Consider the following 19,293-nt stretch of genomic DNA (forward strand, 5'->3'; position numbering starts at 1 on the left):
ATCTCATCTTAGACACATGTCACTGATTGATGCTTGCTCTGTGCAGCAGCCTGGAGGTAAAGTCTTTGAAATAGCATAGTAAGTACTTTATCTGTCTGAGGAAAAGAACACAGTTTGTTATGATTCTGGTGTGTGTGTGTTTTTTTGTTTTTGAGACTCTGGTACATCTTCATGTTCAATCAAAGGGAAAACAGTAAATCAGAGTAATAGTTTTGCCCTGTGGCAATTCTGTTTGTAAATGGAGGGAAAAATACAGTGCAACTCTCAAATTAACTTCTGTTTAAACTAGGTGAAAATACTAAAAAGCCACTTGCAGCACAAGTGTAGCATTTTTTTTATTAATCATGTCATCATGAGTCTATCAAAAGCTGCTACTTTGTTTTACTTGCACTATGTCTTACATCAAAAATGCTTTTAGCAATGGGAAATAGAAAGCTGCTGCTTTGGGGAAATCACCATAAGCCATTAGCATCACAGAGTTTATAAGCATTCATTTTTTCTATTTTGCTCAAAGTGAAACTGATGCCAATAAATTGGCTAGCAAAGGAGCTGATATATTGAAACAAAAGTGGATTATGCCTGTTAGGTGGCCATACTATTGAACTGTTGAATGTTGATGATTACTGATGCTACTCTTCCTTTGTGTACAATCACTATTCAAATATGGTTATATTATGCTATTCTATAATGGCTGAAATCCTGCTGCACTGTTACAGAAAAGGCATGGTTTTTCGAAGTGAATTGCCTCAAATTATCTGTAGGCATTATTTGTTGCATTTTGTGTATGTATGCAACAGATAATGCCTACAGAAAATTCTTAATTCCCCTCCAGAAATCACACCTTTTGAGTAACAATATAACAAGATTTCAGCTGAGTCAGATTGTTGGTCCATGTAGCTCAGTTGGAATTGTTTAGTTTGCCAGGCAGGATGCCATAGAAAGATCTATTTTTCAGCCATGTGAATTGGGGAACATATTCAATATTCAGTGAAGGCCTTTCCTTTCAGTTGTGACTGTGGCTGGTGCCATTAAAGGTAAAGGTAAAGGTTCCCCTTGACAATTTTTGTCCAGTCGCGTTCGACTCTAGGGGGCAGTGCTTATCCCCATTTCCAAGCCATAGAGCCAGCGTTTGTCCGAAGACAATCTTCCGTGGTCACATGGCCAGTGCGACTTCGACACGGAACGCTGTTACCTTCTCACCGAAGTGGTCCCTATTTATCTACTTGCATTTGCATGCTTTCGAACCGCTAGGTTGGTGGGAGCTGAGACAAGCGACGAGAGCTCACTTCGTCGCGTGGATTCGATCTTACGACTGCTTGGTCTTCTGACCCTGCAGCACAGGCTTCTGCGGTTTAGCCCACAGCGCCACCACGTCCCTTAGGTGCCATTAAAAGGTACTGTATAAACATAATTTGTTCGTTAGGTGGGCAGAACGGGACAGTTGCACCACAAGCTTCAGGATGCCTTTGTATCTGTACAGCACCTCTTTCTAAAACTTGGAACAGAAGTAGGGAATGTTTGACCTTCAAGGTGTTACAGATTTCATCTCCTATGATCCTTTGCCACTGGCCACACAGAGGGGGCAAGCAGTTATGGTTGTGGGCCAAAAACATTTAATATTATAAATGCTCCACAGTCCTGGTATAGAACATGTGGACTGGTGTTGTTACCAGGTGTCTGAAACGATCTCCTTGCTTTCTCTCTGTTTTGCCATTTGATTCTGGACCAATAGCTCAACGGATGCAGTTCAGGGGGACACTGTTCATGGGGATACAGTTCATTGCTCAACTGAACAAACTACCACCAAAATAAAACACAAAGATAAAGTGAACACGACACCTTTATGCTTTAGTAAGGTTCCATTTCTGTAAGTAAGGCTTGTGCAGGAGACATTTTGAATGGATTGTGAACTCAGCTGTGCTTCTGTGAAATTGCTGTGGCTTTGCTCAATAGAATGGATATAACCATAGAAGAGGTTGCAGATTTTGTAGTTATATCTTAAAATGCTGTGTCTAATAGGTATCATACAAGACATAGCTATATTTTTTGTGTATCAGATGTTCTGTATATATTTTCAAGTTATATTGGGCTGGTGGTAAAAAATTAAAATATAACTTGAAAAAATATATATAATACCTGATACACATAAAATATATCCATGTCTCATATGCATACCCCAGCTATATATCTTGATGGACCAATTTTGTCAAAGCACACCAATTGCATATCTAGATGCCATGTCGGCACAATTCATCCTTCTGAATCAAGTACTGTATACAACAATGAGTATTGTAATCAACATTTTGAAAAATTGAATCTGGTGTGATAGATCAGTGGTTCTTAACCTTTGTTACTCGGATGCTTTTGAACTGCAACTCCCAGAAACCCCAGTCAGAACAGCTGGTGGTGAAGGCTTCTGGGAGTTGCAGTCCAAAACTCCTGAGTAACCTAAGGTTAAGAACCAGTGTGATAGATTATGATGCAAAGAAAGAAAGAAAGAAAGAAAGAAAGAAAGAAAGAAAGAAAGAAAGATTTTTAAAAAGCTTTCAAATAGTGTAGCTTGAAAATACTGTTCTTCAGGAAGTTCAACTTTGAATGGAAATGAGCACTGCAATGACTATTGAGCTGATCACTGGGGTGAGGTAGAAGTAGAAACACCAGCATGAATAATAGTTGGATTGGCTGAAGGAGAGGGACACAGCATTGGGATGGTACTGGTGATGTTTATGGTGTCTCCTCTTATGAGTGAAGCTGGATACATTATCCTGTTGCATGATAAGGGCCTAATCTGGAAGCAAACTAAGAACAAAAGTAAATGAGAGACAAACTTCAGAATTAGGAGGAGAGCTCCCTTAAGAGTTAAAGGATATCTTCTTTTCCCACCAAGGGTTTCCTACCAAGCTGCATAAATTAGAAATTAACTTGGATTTGTTTGGTGAATGACATTGGAGAGGAGTAGGATGTTCATTCACAAGCTGAAGAGCCCCATGCTAGTGCTTAAACTGCTCTATTGCAGCCAAAAATCTGCTCACAACTTGGGGTTCAGACCCAGGTAGCCAGCTCAATGTTCAGTCAGCCTTCCATCCTTCCAAGGTAGGTAAAATGCATACTCAGCTTATGGGGAGGGGGCAATGTGTAGCCTGCATAATTTTGTAAGCTGCCCGGAGAGTTCTTTATGCTCTGTGGGGCAGTATATAAACAGCACACTTTGTTTTGCTTTGTTTGGTTGGCTTTGACTGATACAGAGAGTAGAAACTTGGTATAAATTAGAAATCACACAAGTAGTTCATGCAATTACCCTGTCTGTCCATTGCATGCTTGCATGTGCCTGGATTGAGCAATTGGTGGTGTACTTAGTCATGCACATGGTCATATGACAGATGATCAACAAAATGCAATACACACACCCCAGAGAGTAGCACAATTGACTTTACATGAGTTGGGGGGGGGGGGTTGTTATAGCATTTTGACCAGAAGCTTTGAAAAATGCAGCATTGGAGGATAAAATTTCACTAACATTTTGAATATAAATATAAAACTGCTCATCTCATTTGTTGTTGACCTCAGGTTCAGGAAAGAAGTTAGAAGAGCCAATATTATATGCTAGGACTGTGGTATCCTTGGGGGATCAGTTCCAACCCCACCCCCTATAGATGCTGAAAAATGCAGAAATAGCTAATGCTATAGATAGCATGGTCTCTTATTCCCTCTAATAGCCAGTTCTGGTAAGTATACCAGATTCACCAGGCACTGGATAAATGAATCTGCGGATACTGATTCCATGGATAGAGGATCCTATTGCATTACATTTTGTTCTGGAAGTCCTATGGAATAAATATCTGGAAGTCCTATGATTAATAAATATTGTTTCTCCATTTGGGAATAGCATATATTCTGTACACATTACAAGAATCCCATTTTGATGGAGATCTAGTATTAGTATCTACAAGTACTTCATTGGATTGAAACAACAAAAAGAAATAGAATTGATTAAGAAACACTAGGTTTTATATCTTGAACAAATAATTAATCATGACAAATATAATATACTGCAATTCATTGCTGAAAGAAAGATGTGGAAGAGGTAGAAGGTGGGTTTCTTAGATGAGTAACATCTGAGATTGGCTAGAACTTTAATAAATAACAAGTAATCTAAACAGTGAAAGAGAGGTTGACCCATGCCGTGGTTATAGCCAACCTCAATAATTAAGATGGCACCAGAAAGAGAACACAAGAACAGAGAAAAGCTATCTGTCACATTTCCTCTCACAGGCCTACATTCCCTTTGTGAAGGGAATATTCTGGTAATTTGACTAAGATCTGCTATGGAGTCTGATCTTCTGTACCACAGTCTCGGGTACTCTGGGACCAAGACATTTTGCTCTCTGTAGCAGAATGCCAAACAGTGTAGCACAAGCCATTCAGACATAAATTCATCTTATTGATGCCACATTCCTGTTTTGTCTTGTTGCCAAAAAATAATATTCTAAGGATCCTTTGGGGAGGGGGCTTATTTATGCTATGAAATGGCCCTGGTGTCACAGACTGTCTCTTCAGTCACAGAGAACAGCTCTTTCAGATGTAGTTTCACATCCACTGCTGATTAGAAGAGATCAGAAGAAAGTCCATTACTGTGAAAACCTCTGGAGCATGTAGCTTCAATAGCCCTTTAGGGAGCTTGTTAATAACAATAAAAAGCAGTATGGAACTCAGCTAGAGGGTTCTCTTAAAGCAGCATTCTCAATAACGCTCTAAGGAACTGCCACAAAAAGAAATGTGTTCATAGTTTCTGTATATGCATAGCTTTAATTACTATCTCCTTTAAAAAGTGGCCTTTTTTTCTTGGCAAAGGTGCTTTAGTAGTTCCTCTCTTTCATTTCACTATAAAGACATGTTCTGTACAAGCCTTTAGATTTCAACCCTGCTTTCTTCATAAATTTGTTTGTGTTTGTGTGTGCACATGTAGGTGGGAGAGAGAATCAAACTGGCACAGATGATATCTTATATCTTGAATTTTAAGTTTAATTTTTGTTTTTTGGTTGGACTGGCTTCAGCCTGATTCATCTTATAGAATCAGAATTGTAGAGCTGGAGATAACACCAGGCTGCAATCTCTTGCTGAAGCAGAAAGTATACAGCTAATGCACCCCTGACAGATGGCTCGCCATCCTTTGTTATATAATCTCCAGTGAAGGAAAGTCCATTGCAGTCCATTCCACTGTCAGACAGCTCTTACTAACAAGTTCTTACTATTGTTTTGTGGCACCCTCTTTCTTGTCATTTGCATTCATTGGTTTGGACTCCATTTTCTGGAACCACAGAAAAGGAACTTGCTCCAATTCCATATAAAAGTCCTTTGAATATATGAAGTTGGTTATCATACCATCTCCTCTTCTCTTCTCACAGCTAAATAAACCCACGTTTCTCAACCATTCCTGAAAGAGTTTGGTTTCCAGGACCTTTACCATCTTGACGAGTCGCCCAGATAGGCGGGGTATAAATCAAATAAATAAATAAATTGACTGCTCTCTACTGGTCAAATTCCTGCTAATTCATACACTTTTAAAATGGTGGTGTCTGGAATTCCGGGTGAGGTCTCAGCAAAAACCAGTGGCACTGTTATTTCCTGAATCTGGACTCTGCAACCCCCCCCCCCCCGGACACATCACATGTTTGGATTGTACTCGGCTTAAGACCCATAGATTTATTTCACATGTATGAATGTATGAAAATTCTAAAAATTTTCCCTGTTGAAATATAACAGCCAGAAGCCTGTTGCAATACACACTCATATAACAGCAATTGTACAGGCAATTGGACAAAGTTTGCTGTCCGTCACATGCTTCATAGTCTTCTAATAGTGCATCAACTTGCAATCAGTTGCATAACTAGGCATGTGACTGACAGTCAACAGATTATGAAAAATGCACCATTATGTGCCTAATGTTTCATAATAGGATTTTATTTTTGCTTTTAAAAATTGTTTGTTTAGTTTGGGTCACCATTCTATTAAGATCATCTTGAATCCTTATTCTGTCTTCTAGAGCAGTGGTTCTTAACCTTTGTTACTCGAATGCTTTTGAACTGCAACTCCCAGAAACCCCAGTCAGGACAGCTGGTGGTGAAGGCTTCTGGGAGTTGCAGTCCAAAACTCCTGAGTAACCCAAGGTTAAGAACCAGTGTTCTAGAGCATTAGCTGTGCCTCCCTGTTTGGTATCACTTGCAACAAAATGCATTTATTTATTTGTTTGTTTGTTTGTTTGTTTGTTTTCTGTCCCACCCATATAGACCAAAGGTCTACTCTACAAATACTATTCTTTATTTTCCTTTATCCAATAAAGCAGTTGAAAAACATCAAGCCCAGGAATTTGTTTGGTGTATTTTGCCCTCTGCATGGTAATTCATACTTGACTGCCTAGACGTTGGTACCATACTTAGTTTTGGCTAATTCTTTTTCTCTCTCTTCCTTATGATACAGTGTCTATGATCCTGACAGAAATATACTGCGCAGAAAAGAATGGGAAAGGAGAAACCAGGAGGCCCAGCATGAAGATGGCATGTTTAACACCAGTTATTCCCTCTTCAGTGAACCATACAAGGTATATTTTTAATTAAAATTTATTCCCTTGGAATGATTCTTTATATGTTGCTTCCAGTAAACCAGGTGAACACTACCTCTCAAGCACATCCAGTGCTATGGGAAAGTGGTATTGCTAGGATTCAATAGCTGATCGTGGAGAGAGCAAGAACTGGAAGAAAACACTGTTGGGGGCCAGCTGCAGGGGTGGAGAGAAGCCCAGAAGGCACACAGCCAAGAAAAGATCCAGCAGATCCATTTACTCTCCTTCCTAATTCCTTTTTAAGTAGCATGTCAAATTCAGCCAAGTGTATGGCTGCCCATAGCAGGTTGTTGTAGTCTACGTAGTTGAACCTTTCTCATGGGGGGAAAACCCCATTGTAGGGCTATGTCAGAACTCTTACAGAGTTCAGACATTTCTCTGATGTACTTGTCAAGATGTGAAATTTTATATAGAGTGTTAAAATAATTAAGGGGAGTGTTGAAAAATTAATCCTGAAAATGAAAATACTTTTTAAATTGAGGCTTGAGCAATAATTTACTATAATCATTGCAAAACAAATAGCCAGCTCTCCAGCTAAGCAAGGTCACTGTACCATAATAATTCTGACAGTTGAATGTGTTTCTGCTGCAGTGTGCAAACATGGAAGTAGAATTTGCAGGTTCTATAGCTACAATATCCTGACATTCCAGGACCTTGGTGTTACAATAGCTTAGTGTTACAGTATCCTGGTGCATCAAATGCTTTATGTGACAGAGCCTTTTTCCTCTAGGCTTTGCAAAATGGTAGTCAAAAGAATGACATTATCGTCATAGTGGCAGCCTGCTGGATTCTAATTTATAAACCGTGGAATTACAAAGACTACAGGAACAATAGAATTTTCTTTTAATTTTTTTCTTGGTGCTCCAGACCTTTGGAGAAAGGATTGTTTATAGTTGGAAGGGAAAATATAAACAACAATAGAATAATAAATATAGGGAGATAAGACACACAAACATGAATTTAACACATCACAACAACACTTCACACTGCACAGACTAGAAGTGAGCAATAACAATCATCATGAATTTTCCTCTGTTGATTCAAACTAGGTGGGTGAGCACTGACAATTTTCATGTGTGTCTAGATATACTAAGAAACCAAGCAATATATTTTATTTTCATAAGTTTTTTATTTCAACAACTTTTATATATTTAGATACCATATTTTTCTGTGTATAAAATGACATTTTTCCGAAAATAATTAGAGAAAAAATTGAGGGTCATATTATACACAGTACTAAGGAGGGGGGAGGGATCAGAGCGCTTTGATCCCTGCTTTCCCCTTCCACTTTTTGCAAAGAAAGTGAAGGGGGAAAGCATTTTCCTTGCAAGAAAGTGGAGGGGGAAAGCAGGAATCATTTTCTCCCTCCACCTACTTGCGAGGAAAGTTCTTTCCCCATCTACTTTCTTTGCAAAAAGCTGGTTTCCCCTCGCAAAAAGTGGAGAGGGGAAGCAGGAATCAAAGCGCTTTGATCCCTGCCTTCCCCCTCCACTTTCTTGCAAAGAAAGAAATTTTGAATTTTGGGATGTCTTATACACAGAAAAATACGGTACAGTATGTATCCCATGCTTTTTGATTGTGCCTTTTATGGCTACACACTCCCGTGTTTTTAGAATGTAATTGAAACATTTTCATTGTTCTTTTTTACTCTTAAATTATACTCTTAATGTATTTTGGATTGAATTCTGACTCAAGAATTTGATACAACTTCAGTTTAGTTTTCCTATACAGTATTTTTAAGCATTTACGCCAACAGTTTTTTTTATAGCTGTAAGACTTCTGGATGTTTTCAAAACTGGATATTTTTGTGCATATGTAATATAGAAGCGATGAAGAAGTAAAGTTTGCAGAATTAGATATGCTGATGTTGCCTGGAATCTTTGCATAAGTGAAAAGACTTAAACCTTGATACCTGGATTAGTTTTGATATGGTTGGAAATGATTGTCTGGTTTCATTCTGGAATTAGCCCCCCCCCCTTTTTTTTAAAAAATAAATGCAAGCTGTGACAAACACAGGATTCTGACTTTTCCCTATAGGTCTATAGAGTTCTGTAGGGCTCTTGGGGTTCAGAATCCTTGACCTGACACACTGAACAAGTTAATTTATCCAAAGAATCTAGCTAATAACACTGTATCACCCTCTAGTAATTATTCTGTTTTCTTCAAACTGTTTACTGGTTAGTAATTCCGAATTATACAGCCATCTCCCCCAGAGTGCATGCCCGCACCATAACAATTTGATCCAATAAAAGCTAACAATATTAATAATTTTGTATGTCCCACTTTAATTGGTCATTAGATACAGGCTGTAGGATATACTTTTTTGTAGTCTGTTGTAATGATCTGGCCTCACAACGCATGTATTAATATTGAAAGCTAATTGAGTTTTAGATGCTTATCTTTCAAAGCGCATGAAAAGTTACAAAATGTAATTCTGAGAAGAAAAATAAAGTGCTTTTAAAAGAAGTCAATCCTGTACACATATTAGTGGTTTTTACCTCTTTTTTTTGCCATGTTAATAATAGATACAATTGGGAAGCTATGTATGGTCCTATATTCAATCATATTCTGAACTGTCCTTAGTCTTTTTCCTTCATTTTACAGTAATTTTTCTTTACTAATATAGATTTCAAAAGTGTTCTGTCTTTTTTTTTTTTTTTTGCAGTTTTTATATAAACATCAGTGTGCAATGCAAAAGCCAAAATTACATTAGCCTTGTAGTCCCTTGGGTTTCCATTTCTTTGCTGGCTCATACACTGCACCCAAGTCTCTTCTTTGATGAGCTAGAAAATGTGTAGGAAGGTTGCAGGCTTTCCCTCATAATTATTCCTTGAGCCAGAAGTGAGTTTATAATTCTCAACCAGGTCTCTGTCCACCCTGATGTTTTCTTCTGTCACTGGTGGTACAGTAAAAGTGGGCGGTTTCTTTCAGTTTATAGAGAATAATACAGTCCAATCAGACAACTGAGTCAGGGACTCTCATGTAAGATATTTCCATTGCTCACACTTAGCCAGCACTATCTAGAGCTAGCCTAAAGAGCACTATCCAGAGCTAGCCTAAAGACAGACACATTCATTGCAAGCGAGTACAGTTCTATTAGTTATTCTACTCCCCAGTAAAAACAAAACAAAAACAAAAAAACAAAAAACACCACCCGTTAATCTATGGCTCCCTGAGAGCAGTGATATCAATGTGCATTTCTTTCTAAGATAATATAGGACACCAAGTTAATATTAAAAACAAGGAAAGCTGTTTTTCTTTATGGAGTGCTACTTCTGTATTAAGAAATAAAGAGCCTAGGTGGTCTGATGTGTGTACAGGAAAGACAGTCTACTTATTTGTGAGAACATATAGTCTGACACTATTTTAAGAGAAGCAGAACTGAATACTGTAGAGTTAAGTGACAATTCCCTTATCTTAATTGTTCCTTTATCTCCTTCCCAGAACTTCCTTAAAACTGAGGGAAGATTGTGTGAGAGTAGAAACAGGGACTTCATATACATAGACAAATGTGAAGCAAGCCAGCACAGGTGGCCAGCCCGATTAACACCCACTGCCAGACCTATTTGATTCCCCAGCTTGGGTCTTAAGAGTGAAAGCTCAACTTTCTCATCTTCTATAAATAGGAATCATTATGGTTTCTAACCATATTGGAATTCTGTGAATCCTTGTAAATTCAGATGAAAAACAAACAAACTTTAACTCATTTCTCACCCACTGCTACTGCAGGTGCTTATTTAAACTTCAGGGCAAGAGATGTCTTGAATGCCTGAGGTATGTTGGGAGAGAGAGAGAACTTAATCTCAGAGAACACTTAGATTCTATTTACTGGGTAGTTCCTGGTAAAAATCTTAGTGAGAGGTTGGAGAAAAGAAGTATATTGTGGAATGATGGAGAGACAAAATTGAAGAAAAAAATCTTTCTTCTTTTCTTCTTTTCCTTTTAGGAAACATTCTGTAGAGCTGGAAAAAAATGGAAGGGGAATTCTACTCAAACATACTATTTTTTCAATTTCATTATTAGCTATATAATGGCTTTTCCCCCCTCTTTTACAGACTAACAAGGGAGATGAACTCTCAAGCCGTATTCAGAATACACTAGGCAACTATGATGAGATGAAAGAGTTATTGACAGACAGATCTAATCAAAGCCACCTTGTTGGTGTTCCAAAGCCCTGCATGTCACAAACATCTGCGAACAAAGCTGAGGAACATTTTGTCACTGACACGAAATCACATCCTCAAGCTTCCATCTGCAGTCCACCATCTTCCTTATCGGTGACACTTTCTGGACAGCTGAGCAAGAGCACTGCAATGGGTTGGCAGAACTCTGGACTCAGTTTGGAGAGCCAGCAAAGAGGTAGCAAACATAGGCCTGGACTGCCTGATTTACATAATAACGACTTCAAAACTATTCAAAACAACAATCTGGAAAAGACAAAACTTTATGCATCCAGCCCCTCATCACCATCCTCATCCAGTGCCACACAAGTTCCATTATCGTCCACATTGATAGACAGCCTCCTAACACAACAGCAACCAAAGCTGAGTTGTGGTGCAGATGTTGGAGTCCAGGCTCAAGAGAGACCACCAATGCATAACAATGGACATTGTGTGCAGAACTTTCCTCCTTCACTTGCTTCAAAGCCCAGTATAGTTCAGCAGAAGCCAACTGCTTACGTAAGGCCAATGGATGGTCAAGATCAAACTCCTGATGAATCTCCAAGGCTCAAGGCACCAGCTGAAACTAGCATGGTCTGCACCTCATATAAAGGGATACTTTCTACAAGGACCAAGTCAAAATTGACAAAATGTAGTATCTCCAAGCAAGAAGAAGTAAGTGCTGGCTAATTACAATGTGCTGCTGACATGTGTGCTTTTATCATTCTGCTTTCCAAATATTAAGGTTAATATTGTACTGCATTTAAATGTATGAACTGTAGCTCAGCCTGTTAAATACGAAATGTGTAATGACATGATGAGCTGGGGAGAGGCAAAATTCCAAATTACTCTTGAAATATGGCATTACTTCTAATATACTGTCTGAACTGTTTTAGCTAGTCAAGTCTCTATGAAAATATTGTCCCCATTAAGTCCACTCTCCTTTGATGACCCATTTGTGTGCTTTTTAGTGGCTTCATTATCAATTCCAAGTAAATTAAGATATATTTTGCTTCAGAGAGAATTGATTTTTCTTTCATTTACAGTGGTGGCCAATGAATTTGGAGTGACTTATTTCCTCTAAGAGTAAAACAATAATAACAGCAAGTTAAATTCATGTGAGTAAACCATAAGTAAACCATTGAAATCCATGGGACATGCATAAGCAGTGACCAACAAGTTCCTTTCATTTAGGGAACTGCTTTCACTGTGAATAATATTGCATTTAGTTAGTGGTATGATTTACTTTGGACATGGCTCTGATTTTTTTGAGAGCTTGATAAAGAATTGTAGCATCCTTGTAAGACCACTTTATTTCATAAACCTGCTTGTGTAGCTTACTGCACCTTTTGTATATGCAGGTTTGAAGGAATCCACAGCTGGAAAAAAAAGCATATTGAAACACTTATCTGACTTACAAAAGGATGCAACCGAAAGGATGATTTAAAATACAAGTTGTTTCAATATGATACAAGCTCCTCTTCCATTTATCCCTAGAGGCTTTCATATCTACAGGCCATGAATTTGGCTTCAGTACAAATGAATCACGGGGAAATGGCACTTGAATACAAATTATAGGCCATTACTTTTAAATATGCAGGAAAGGTTGATTTCCCCTGCAGTTCAGTTCCTCATTTAATATTGTTAATCAGCTTTAGAAAGCTCTCAGTATCTTGACATAAAGTGAATCTTATAATAATTTTTAAAAATTGTTTTAATGAGAACATCCCAGCTATGCTTTATGTATAATGGTATCAAGTGTTCTTCCGGTATTTAATTTTTAGGAGTCAGTTTCATCAATATTAATCAGAATTCATATCCGACTTTCTGGACCTTTCAGAAATCACTGTACTTCTTAGTGTAAATGATACCTCTCATCTCAAGTGCTGGTGTTTCACATCTAGGATTTTATTGTAGGCTGCTTATGAATTATATTATTAGAATGAAGGTCTGATGTACGTACTGAGGAGAAAATTACTGAAGTATAAAATAGGTCACAGAGAGATACTTGTTGCCTATATGGTTCTTCAAAAATTATTTGCCATAGGTGTCTATATTCTCTTTCCTCTTGGACTTCTAGGATATGTTTTCCTTGGACTAGAATGAAGAATCCAAGGTCCAATGTGTGGATTCAGACATTCACTTCTAGGAATCTTTATGTACCAGTATCTTACAGTGCAGTCCTGCAGATTTTTTTTGGAATGAAGTTTAATTCTGTTCAGGAAGGCTTCTTCCCAAGTTATGTGGTTGGATGACTGCAGTCAAGAGCACCATTTGATGCCTATCTAATTAAAAAAATATGTGTGTTGCTTAGTTTCATGACATTTTTGTGTCTATAGGATTTCAGTCTTATTCTCTGATGAGTTTGTTTAGAAGTGCAGAATTGACAAGTGAATTTTAGAACTGCTGGTCTTAGCTTATACTCATTCCCATCTTTCATCCATTTACACTTGGGTAAATGAGCCTTTCCCCACTAAATAAAATGGTGTGATTTTCTCTTCCTCATTGTGTACCCTGTTTCCCTGAAAATGAGACCTAACCTGAAAATAAGACCTAGTATGATTATCAGGATGCTCATAATATAAGCCCTACCCCCCAAAATAAGCCCTAGTTAAGTGAAACCCCGACCTCCACCATTGGGCAGCAATCAGAAGAAGATAACATGACCGTATTTGAATAAATGTAGATTGTAGATGAAAAAAAATAAAGCATCCCCTGAAAATAAGCCCTAATGTGTTTTTTGGAGCAAAAAATTATATAAGACCCTGTCTAATTTTCAGAGAAACATGGGATTTGGCAAGAAAATTCAGTCACTTTGAGGCGTGCTTGATTTGGAAATGTTTTATAGCTTATTTTTTAATCAATGAATTCCTTTTAGGTATTTGTGGCAACAAGAAAATTTGTGTTAGTAAAATTAACAATTTGGGTCTTTCCTGCCCCTCCTTTTATAGCCCTTATAATTTCATAAGACATGCACCAGCTGTCCCAGCCTATGCCTTACATCAGGATCATTTAATTCCATGTTGATTTTACAGCAGTGTTTGGCATTAAAACATGGAAACAGCACGCATAAATAGCTTAAGGTATGGAACTGTTTTGGTTTGCTGACTAGTCTGTTCAGACAAAATTTTGTCAGGATATTCCAAAATGCAATTTACGGAAGGGTTTGTATATATGGGACTGTAGTCACTGCTGGAATGCATACCAGGCAGGAAACTGAGAGGCTTTCATCCAACTCTATGCAGAATTCCAGTCACAAAAAAAGAGCTCTGCTGTTCCCTTCCACTTTTGCTACATCCCTTATATCTTCACAAAAGCTTGAAAAAATTGGGAGAACTCTTGGAATGGCATGGGATATGACATGAGGGAGATGGAGGGAGTTGTATTGGAAATGGTGTAAATTAGAAACTTTAGATATATACAAAGTCACCCTGGCCATGAGCCAGAGTAAGGGAGTAATTTCAGGCAGTGCAGTTCAGGGGAGAAAGAAGATGAGGAGGATGCTGGAGGTGGCAGCAACCAAGGCAATGAGATGTCTTTGTAGTGCAACTGCTGTATGATTGCCTGTTTGCTTAGAGTCTTTGGGGCTGAGACATTATAGGAAGGGGTGGCCTTTTCCCCAAAGACTCAGCTGCATTCCAAAAGCACTCAGGCAGCCAGCAGGGATTCAAAGCAACTTGCCTCTTCTACACCCACTGTAACAGTCCCAATCCCTGGTTCCTTCCTCGTTCTCCCTCCTTCAGTGTTCCCATACATGACTGGCAGAAAAAAAATGGGCCTCAGAGGTGGTGAGGATGTGGAGGCTGAAGAGAGCAGGAGAAAATGCATCCTGAATAGAGTTCCAGGTGTATTAGTTAATCTGAAAAAAAAATCCATATTTTTCTCTTGAGTTCAGGCAACAGCAACCTGATATTTCATCTGGATGAATCTCAGTTAGCCACTAATAACAGAGTAGTAATCATATTCATTCCTATGTCGTGTGTGGCTGTCCTCTTTCACCACTGATCATGTGCTAAATGGTAGGAGTAACTGCCAAAGTTCCCCATAAAACCTCAGTAGATGGATTAAGGAACAAGACAAAGAGAAGCGGATCAAAAGAACAGCCACCCTTGGGTCTGGCAAATGTTAAAATACCACTCATCTCTATTTCCCAACAACCTCAAGAGGTCTTCCGTTCTTTTGCTAGCCTTTGATCAGGAACCTACATGTTGACTATGTATCATTATCATCATTATCATCATCGTCATGATCATCATCCTGATCAGTAGTAGCATACTTAGGTGACTTTGCTTAGAGCTCTAGCAGGGTCCAGGTGGAGGTGTGGCTGTGCAGGTTGAGTGATATTGGGACAAGTAGTAGCTTTGAATTCTCTCTCTCTCTCTCTCTCTCTGTCCCATAAATGATTTCATATTGTAATGTAAGTGGTAACACATTGGGAATTGCTTTTTTCACAAATCATTATTTGAAAGGTGCAGAATACATACGCTCCTCTTTTCATTGTTTGTTGCTTTCTATTTGGAGAAAATCATTTGCAGTAGCAAAAGGCTGCTGCTGAGTCTAGACATTTATCTGAGGTGCCATATTATGTGAACCTGTTAATGTCAAGACATATCTTTGGAGTATCCCATAAAAATGCTGACCTTTCCTGAGTTCTTGATTACTTTTTGTCTCTCTCAATTAAGCAACTGTTCAGAAACCAGCTCACTGCATGACCCTCAGTATATAAATCTGCACTGATAATTTCACGGCAATTGTATATTAGAAATTATGGTGTATCTGTGGACATAATTTAACTGGCCTATTCAGTACATTAGAGAAATTGTAAAATATATGGAACAAGAGGTTCTTATATATATATATGCAGTCGTTGCAACATAAAAGAAAGTAGGATAGTAATTGAGGCAAGGATCAAACCAGAAGTTATGGCTTTGCAAACTAACTGTGATCATGCTGAATCATGGGGGGACATTTATTTAAAGTGCAGTCAAGAGGAGACTTGAGCTGTCTGGCTTCTTGTGTTTTCCTCCAAAATAAAATTTCTGCCATTTTTGACTATTTCCAAATAGCCTTGGAACCTTGTTGCATTCAAGAAGATATAAAGCAAAAAGAAAAGAAAAAAAAAGCAAAGCGTGCTGCTTATATACCGCCCCATAGTGCTTCAAGCACTCTCTGCGTGTTTTACAAGTTAATTATGCAGGCTACACATTGCCCACCCCCACCAAACTGGGTACTCATTTTACCGACCTCGGAAGGATAGAAGGCTGAGTCAACCTTGAGCCAGCTACCTGGGATTGAACCCCTGGTCGTGAGCACAGTTCTGGCTGCAGTACAGTGGTTTAACCACTGTGCCACGAGGCTCTTAAATGTCTTTATAAATGAGAAAGACACCTACCCTGCCATGCTCTATTATTAAATGGTTGCCACATTCTCATTTTGTATGAATGTGGTGCTGACACAACTGCTGCCCATTAGTCTGCTGCTTTAATATTTAAGTTGGTCCTAAAACTGAAGTTATGAAATTGATGAAAATTCATGAAACGGAGAGTTCAACTGTTCCCTCTCAAATTACAATAATTCTTTTTTGTCGAGGGGTGTGTTTTTCTGTAAGCTGTGTGCTTTGAGTGTAAGAGGGCATCATCTCAAAGAGGTATTTTGCATCTAAGGTAGCGAGATTTACGTACCAGTGCTATTGAGTTCATTAATGTATTTGTCCCCTCTCTCTTCTGCTAGAGGAATCACCATTTAAGACTTCTAGACATTAGTGACCTGTTCCGGTATTTGTCATTGATCTCTGATTTTTGGCTGAATTGTTTTAGCAGTGGGTTCTTACAAAATTAGCCACTGGAAGATTCTTGGGCAATGGCTTTAAAAAAGTGTACAACAACAAGGAATCCTTGGGCACCTTAACTTCTGTTTTACTTATTATACTGTGATCTGTAATAGTCATTCACAAATCGCCTGCCGTTGTTTTCAAGGTCATGGCTACCCAAAGTTTCAGGTATATATAAAGGATACTGGTTGGACATGGATTGTAGATAGTGAAATCAGGAGAAATTGAATGCAACGAGTGATAATAATTTACTTATAGTGACCCTTTCCAGGTTTTTATAGGTACACAGTACTCTGAAGTGGTTTATCATTCCGTTCTTCTGAGGGTGCTTTGGGATTGTGCTGTGCACCCAAGGCTCCATAGTCTGAGTCTTCTCCAGGAGGCACAGCCAGGAATCCAACTGCCAGCCCCAGGCTCCTGAGCCAGGTACCAAACTTGCTGAGCTATCCAGCCAGAAAAATGTGGACCTTATTTATTATTCAGTTTGTCACTCAGTACTTGTTTGTATTCCAGAATGCAAACTGTATGTTATTAATTTTATGGATCTTTTTTTTTTTACTCCATCATCTGGAACGGTGTGCAGTCCTATACTTAAATGAGCAACATGGTAATCCACTTGGCACACTAATCTCCATCCAGTTAATTCTTAAATAACAGTGTTAACTTTCAGGGTGTAATCCTGCCCAATTAAAACAACAAAGGTAGAAACCAAACTACATGTTATATTAAATGCTAAAACACAATTAACGTGTTATCACTCTGGCCTGTCTCTCTGAGTTGGGATGGAGGCCTTGTTTTACAGTGGCTCCCATCCTTCCTGTTGAAAAGAACCCAGAAGATGATGCTGGGTGATTCCTGGCTGTCGGCTTGTGCAATGCCTTAGGATTCCGTTTTGTATTTTTTTTTTATTTAACATCTATATGAAACCTCTGAGAGAGATTGTCTGGAGTTTTGGGGTTTGGTGTCACCGGTATGTGAATGATACCCAATTCTATCTCTCTTTTCCTCCTAAATCTGAGAAAGATGCTTTGACTCTAGATCAGCATCAGGTATCAGTAATGGATTCAATGAGGGTGAATAAACTGAAACTTAATCAAGACAAGACAGAGGTGCAACAGGTCAGTTGAAAGGCAGTTCAGGGAATAGGGATGCAGCCTCTGCTGGGCAGGGTTACACTCCCTCTGAAAACACAGGCACACAGCTTGGAGGTGCTCCGTGATTTGTCCCTGAGCTTGGATGCTCAGGTTTTTGGCAGTGGCCAGGAGTGCATTTGCACAATTTAAACAGTTGTGCCTTTTGGGGGAGAGGTCTGACCTGGCCACAGTGACATAGGCCTTAGTTACATCCTGGCTGGATTATTATAATGTGTTCTACATGGGGTAATCCCTGGAAAGTGTCCAGACACTTCAAAATGCGCCAACCAGATTGGTGACTTGGGATAATCACATATCCTCTCTGTTACAGCACTGTAACCACTGGCTGCCAGTCCATTTCCAGTCACAATTCAAAGTGCTGGTCCTAACCTATGAAGTCCTAAATGGATTGAGTCCAAGCTATCTCAAAGATTGCACCTCCCGTTATGAGCCTGCTTGGTTGTTAAGATCACTAGGTGAAGTTTTCCTCTCAGTCCCACCACTATCACAGGTGCATTTGATGGGGACACAGGAGAGGGCCTGTCACACAGTGAGCTGGTTCCTGAACAGTTCCCTAACTGAGATTGAAAAAAATAATCCAGAACAAAGGAAGTTATGAGAATGTATGTCAGATTCAGAGACAGTTAAAAGTGTTCATCATCAATAGCTTCTGCCCTCCCCTCTTCCTTTAAAGTTCTGGTTCTCCTCTTCTTTTATTCTTTAAGGTTTCTTTGTTGCCAAGCAAACTCTTCCATTTCCCAGAATTTTTGTTGAGCTGGTGTCCTAAGAGCACCCAGCAGCATACAATATAGTTGCTACCCAGCAAAGGGAGCTCTTACCCTCCCCCACTTCCGTTCTTTAGAACCACAACCACAGAGAAGTCTTGCCATCTGCAGTTCAGTGCAAAGCTTCTGAGAAAGTTCTATTTTCTGGCAGTTCTTTACAGTCAGTTAACAAGAGGTCTTAACAAGTGTTAGAAAAAGTGTAATAACATTGTATTAACCACAGGGTAGGGGAGTAAATATGATAGATAAGAGTGTCATATGGGGTTGGATATCTTTGTTTCTCTCAGTTTTTGTTAAGTGACTGTTACCCTAATTCACTTAGTGATTGTTGTCCCTAAATCACTTGGTGAAACTCCTTCAGCCTCTGCTCGCTCCCTGTCCTTAGTAGAAGCATCACAGCAGTATGAATATGAGACAGGTTACACTCGAAGCAGTGCCTTCATGCACCTGTATGTTTAAAAATATTTTTTCTGAATAGCGGGGGTGGGTGGATTTCCTTTGATTATCTGCAAAACCATGCCCTGTAGTTTCCCAGTATTTCCATCCCCTATATCCACATGCAGGACATCCTGTTTTGAAAGAAGAGGAATGGTGTGTAGTATTTAGAGGGAGAAAACAAACAAGCAAACAAACAAAGATGAACATGGAGAACTCATTTTGGATATATGAGTATATAAACATGTATGAGGATATAAATGTTACTGTTGCCTTCAGACTCTTCAATGTTTGAACTAAGGTAGGCAAGCAGAGTGGTGAGGAAGTTCCA

At 38.9% G+C, this 19,293-nt stretch overlaps 1 protein-coding gene across 9 annotated transcripts in view; it reads left to right on the forward strand.

Annotated features, from left to right (window-relative positions):
• The window catches only part of AFF3 (ALF transcription elongation factor 3), a 309,887-nt gene that overhangs the window by 40,952 nt on the left and 249,642 nt on the right, over positions 1-19,293 (forward strand). For 7 of the 9 annotated variants that reach the window (XM_072994485.2, XM_072994483.2, XM_078390317.1 and 4 more), the window contains exons 2-3: positions 6,478-6,598; positions 10,675-11,454. In XM_072994485.2, the coding sequence (XP_072850586.2) occupies positions 6,478-6,598; positions 10,675-11,454 (901 nt within the window). The remainder of the gene's footprint in view (positions 1-6,477; positions 6,599-10,674; positions 11,455-19,293) is intronic. The other 2 variants (XM_078390314.1, XM_078390316.1) reach the window with 1 other exon arrangement.

Source organism: Pogona vitticeps, chromosome 3, assembly GCF_051106095.1.
Source record: "Pogona vitticeps strain Pit_001003342236 chromosome 3, PviZW2.1, whole genome shotgun sequence".
Lineage (NCBI taxonomy): Eukaryota > Metazoa > Chordata > Lepidosauria > Squamata > Agamidae > Pogona > Pogona vitticeps.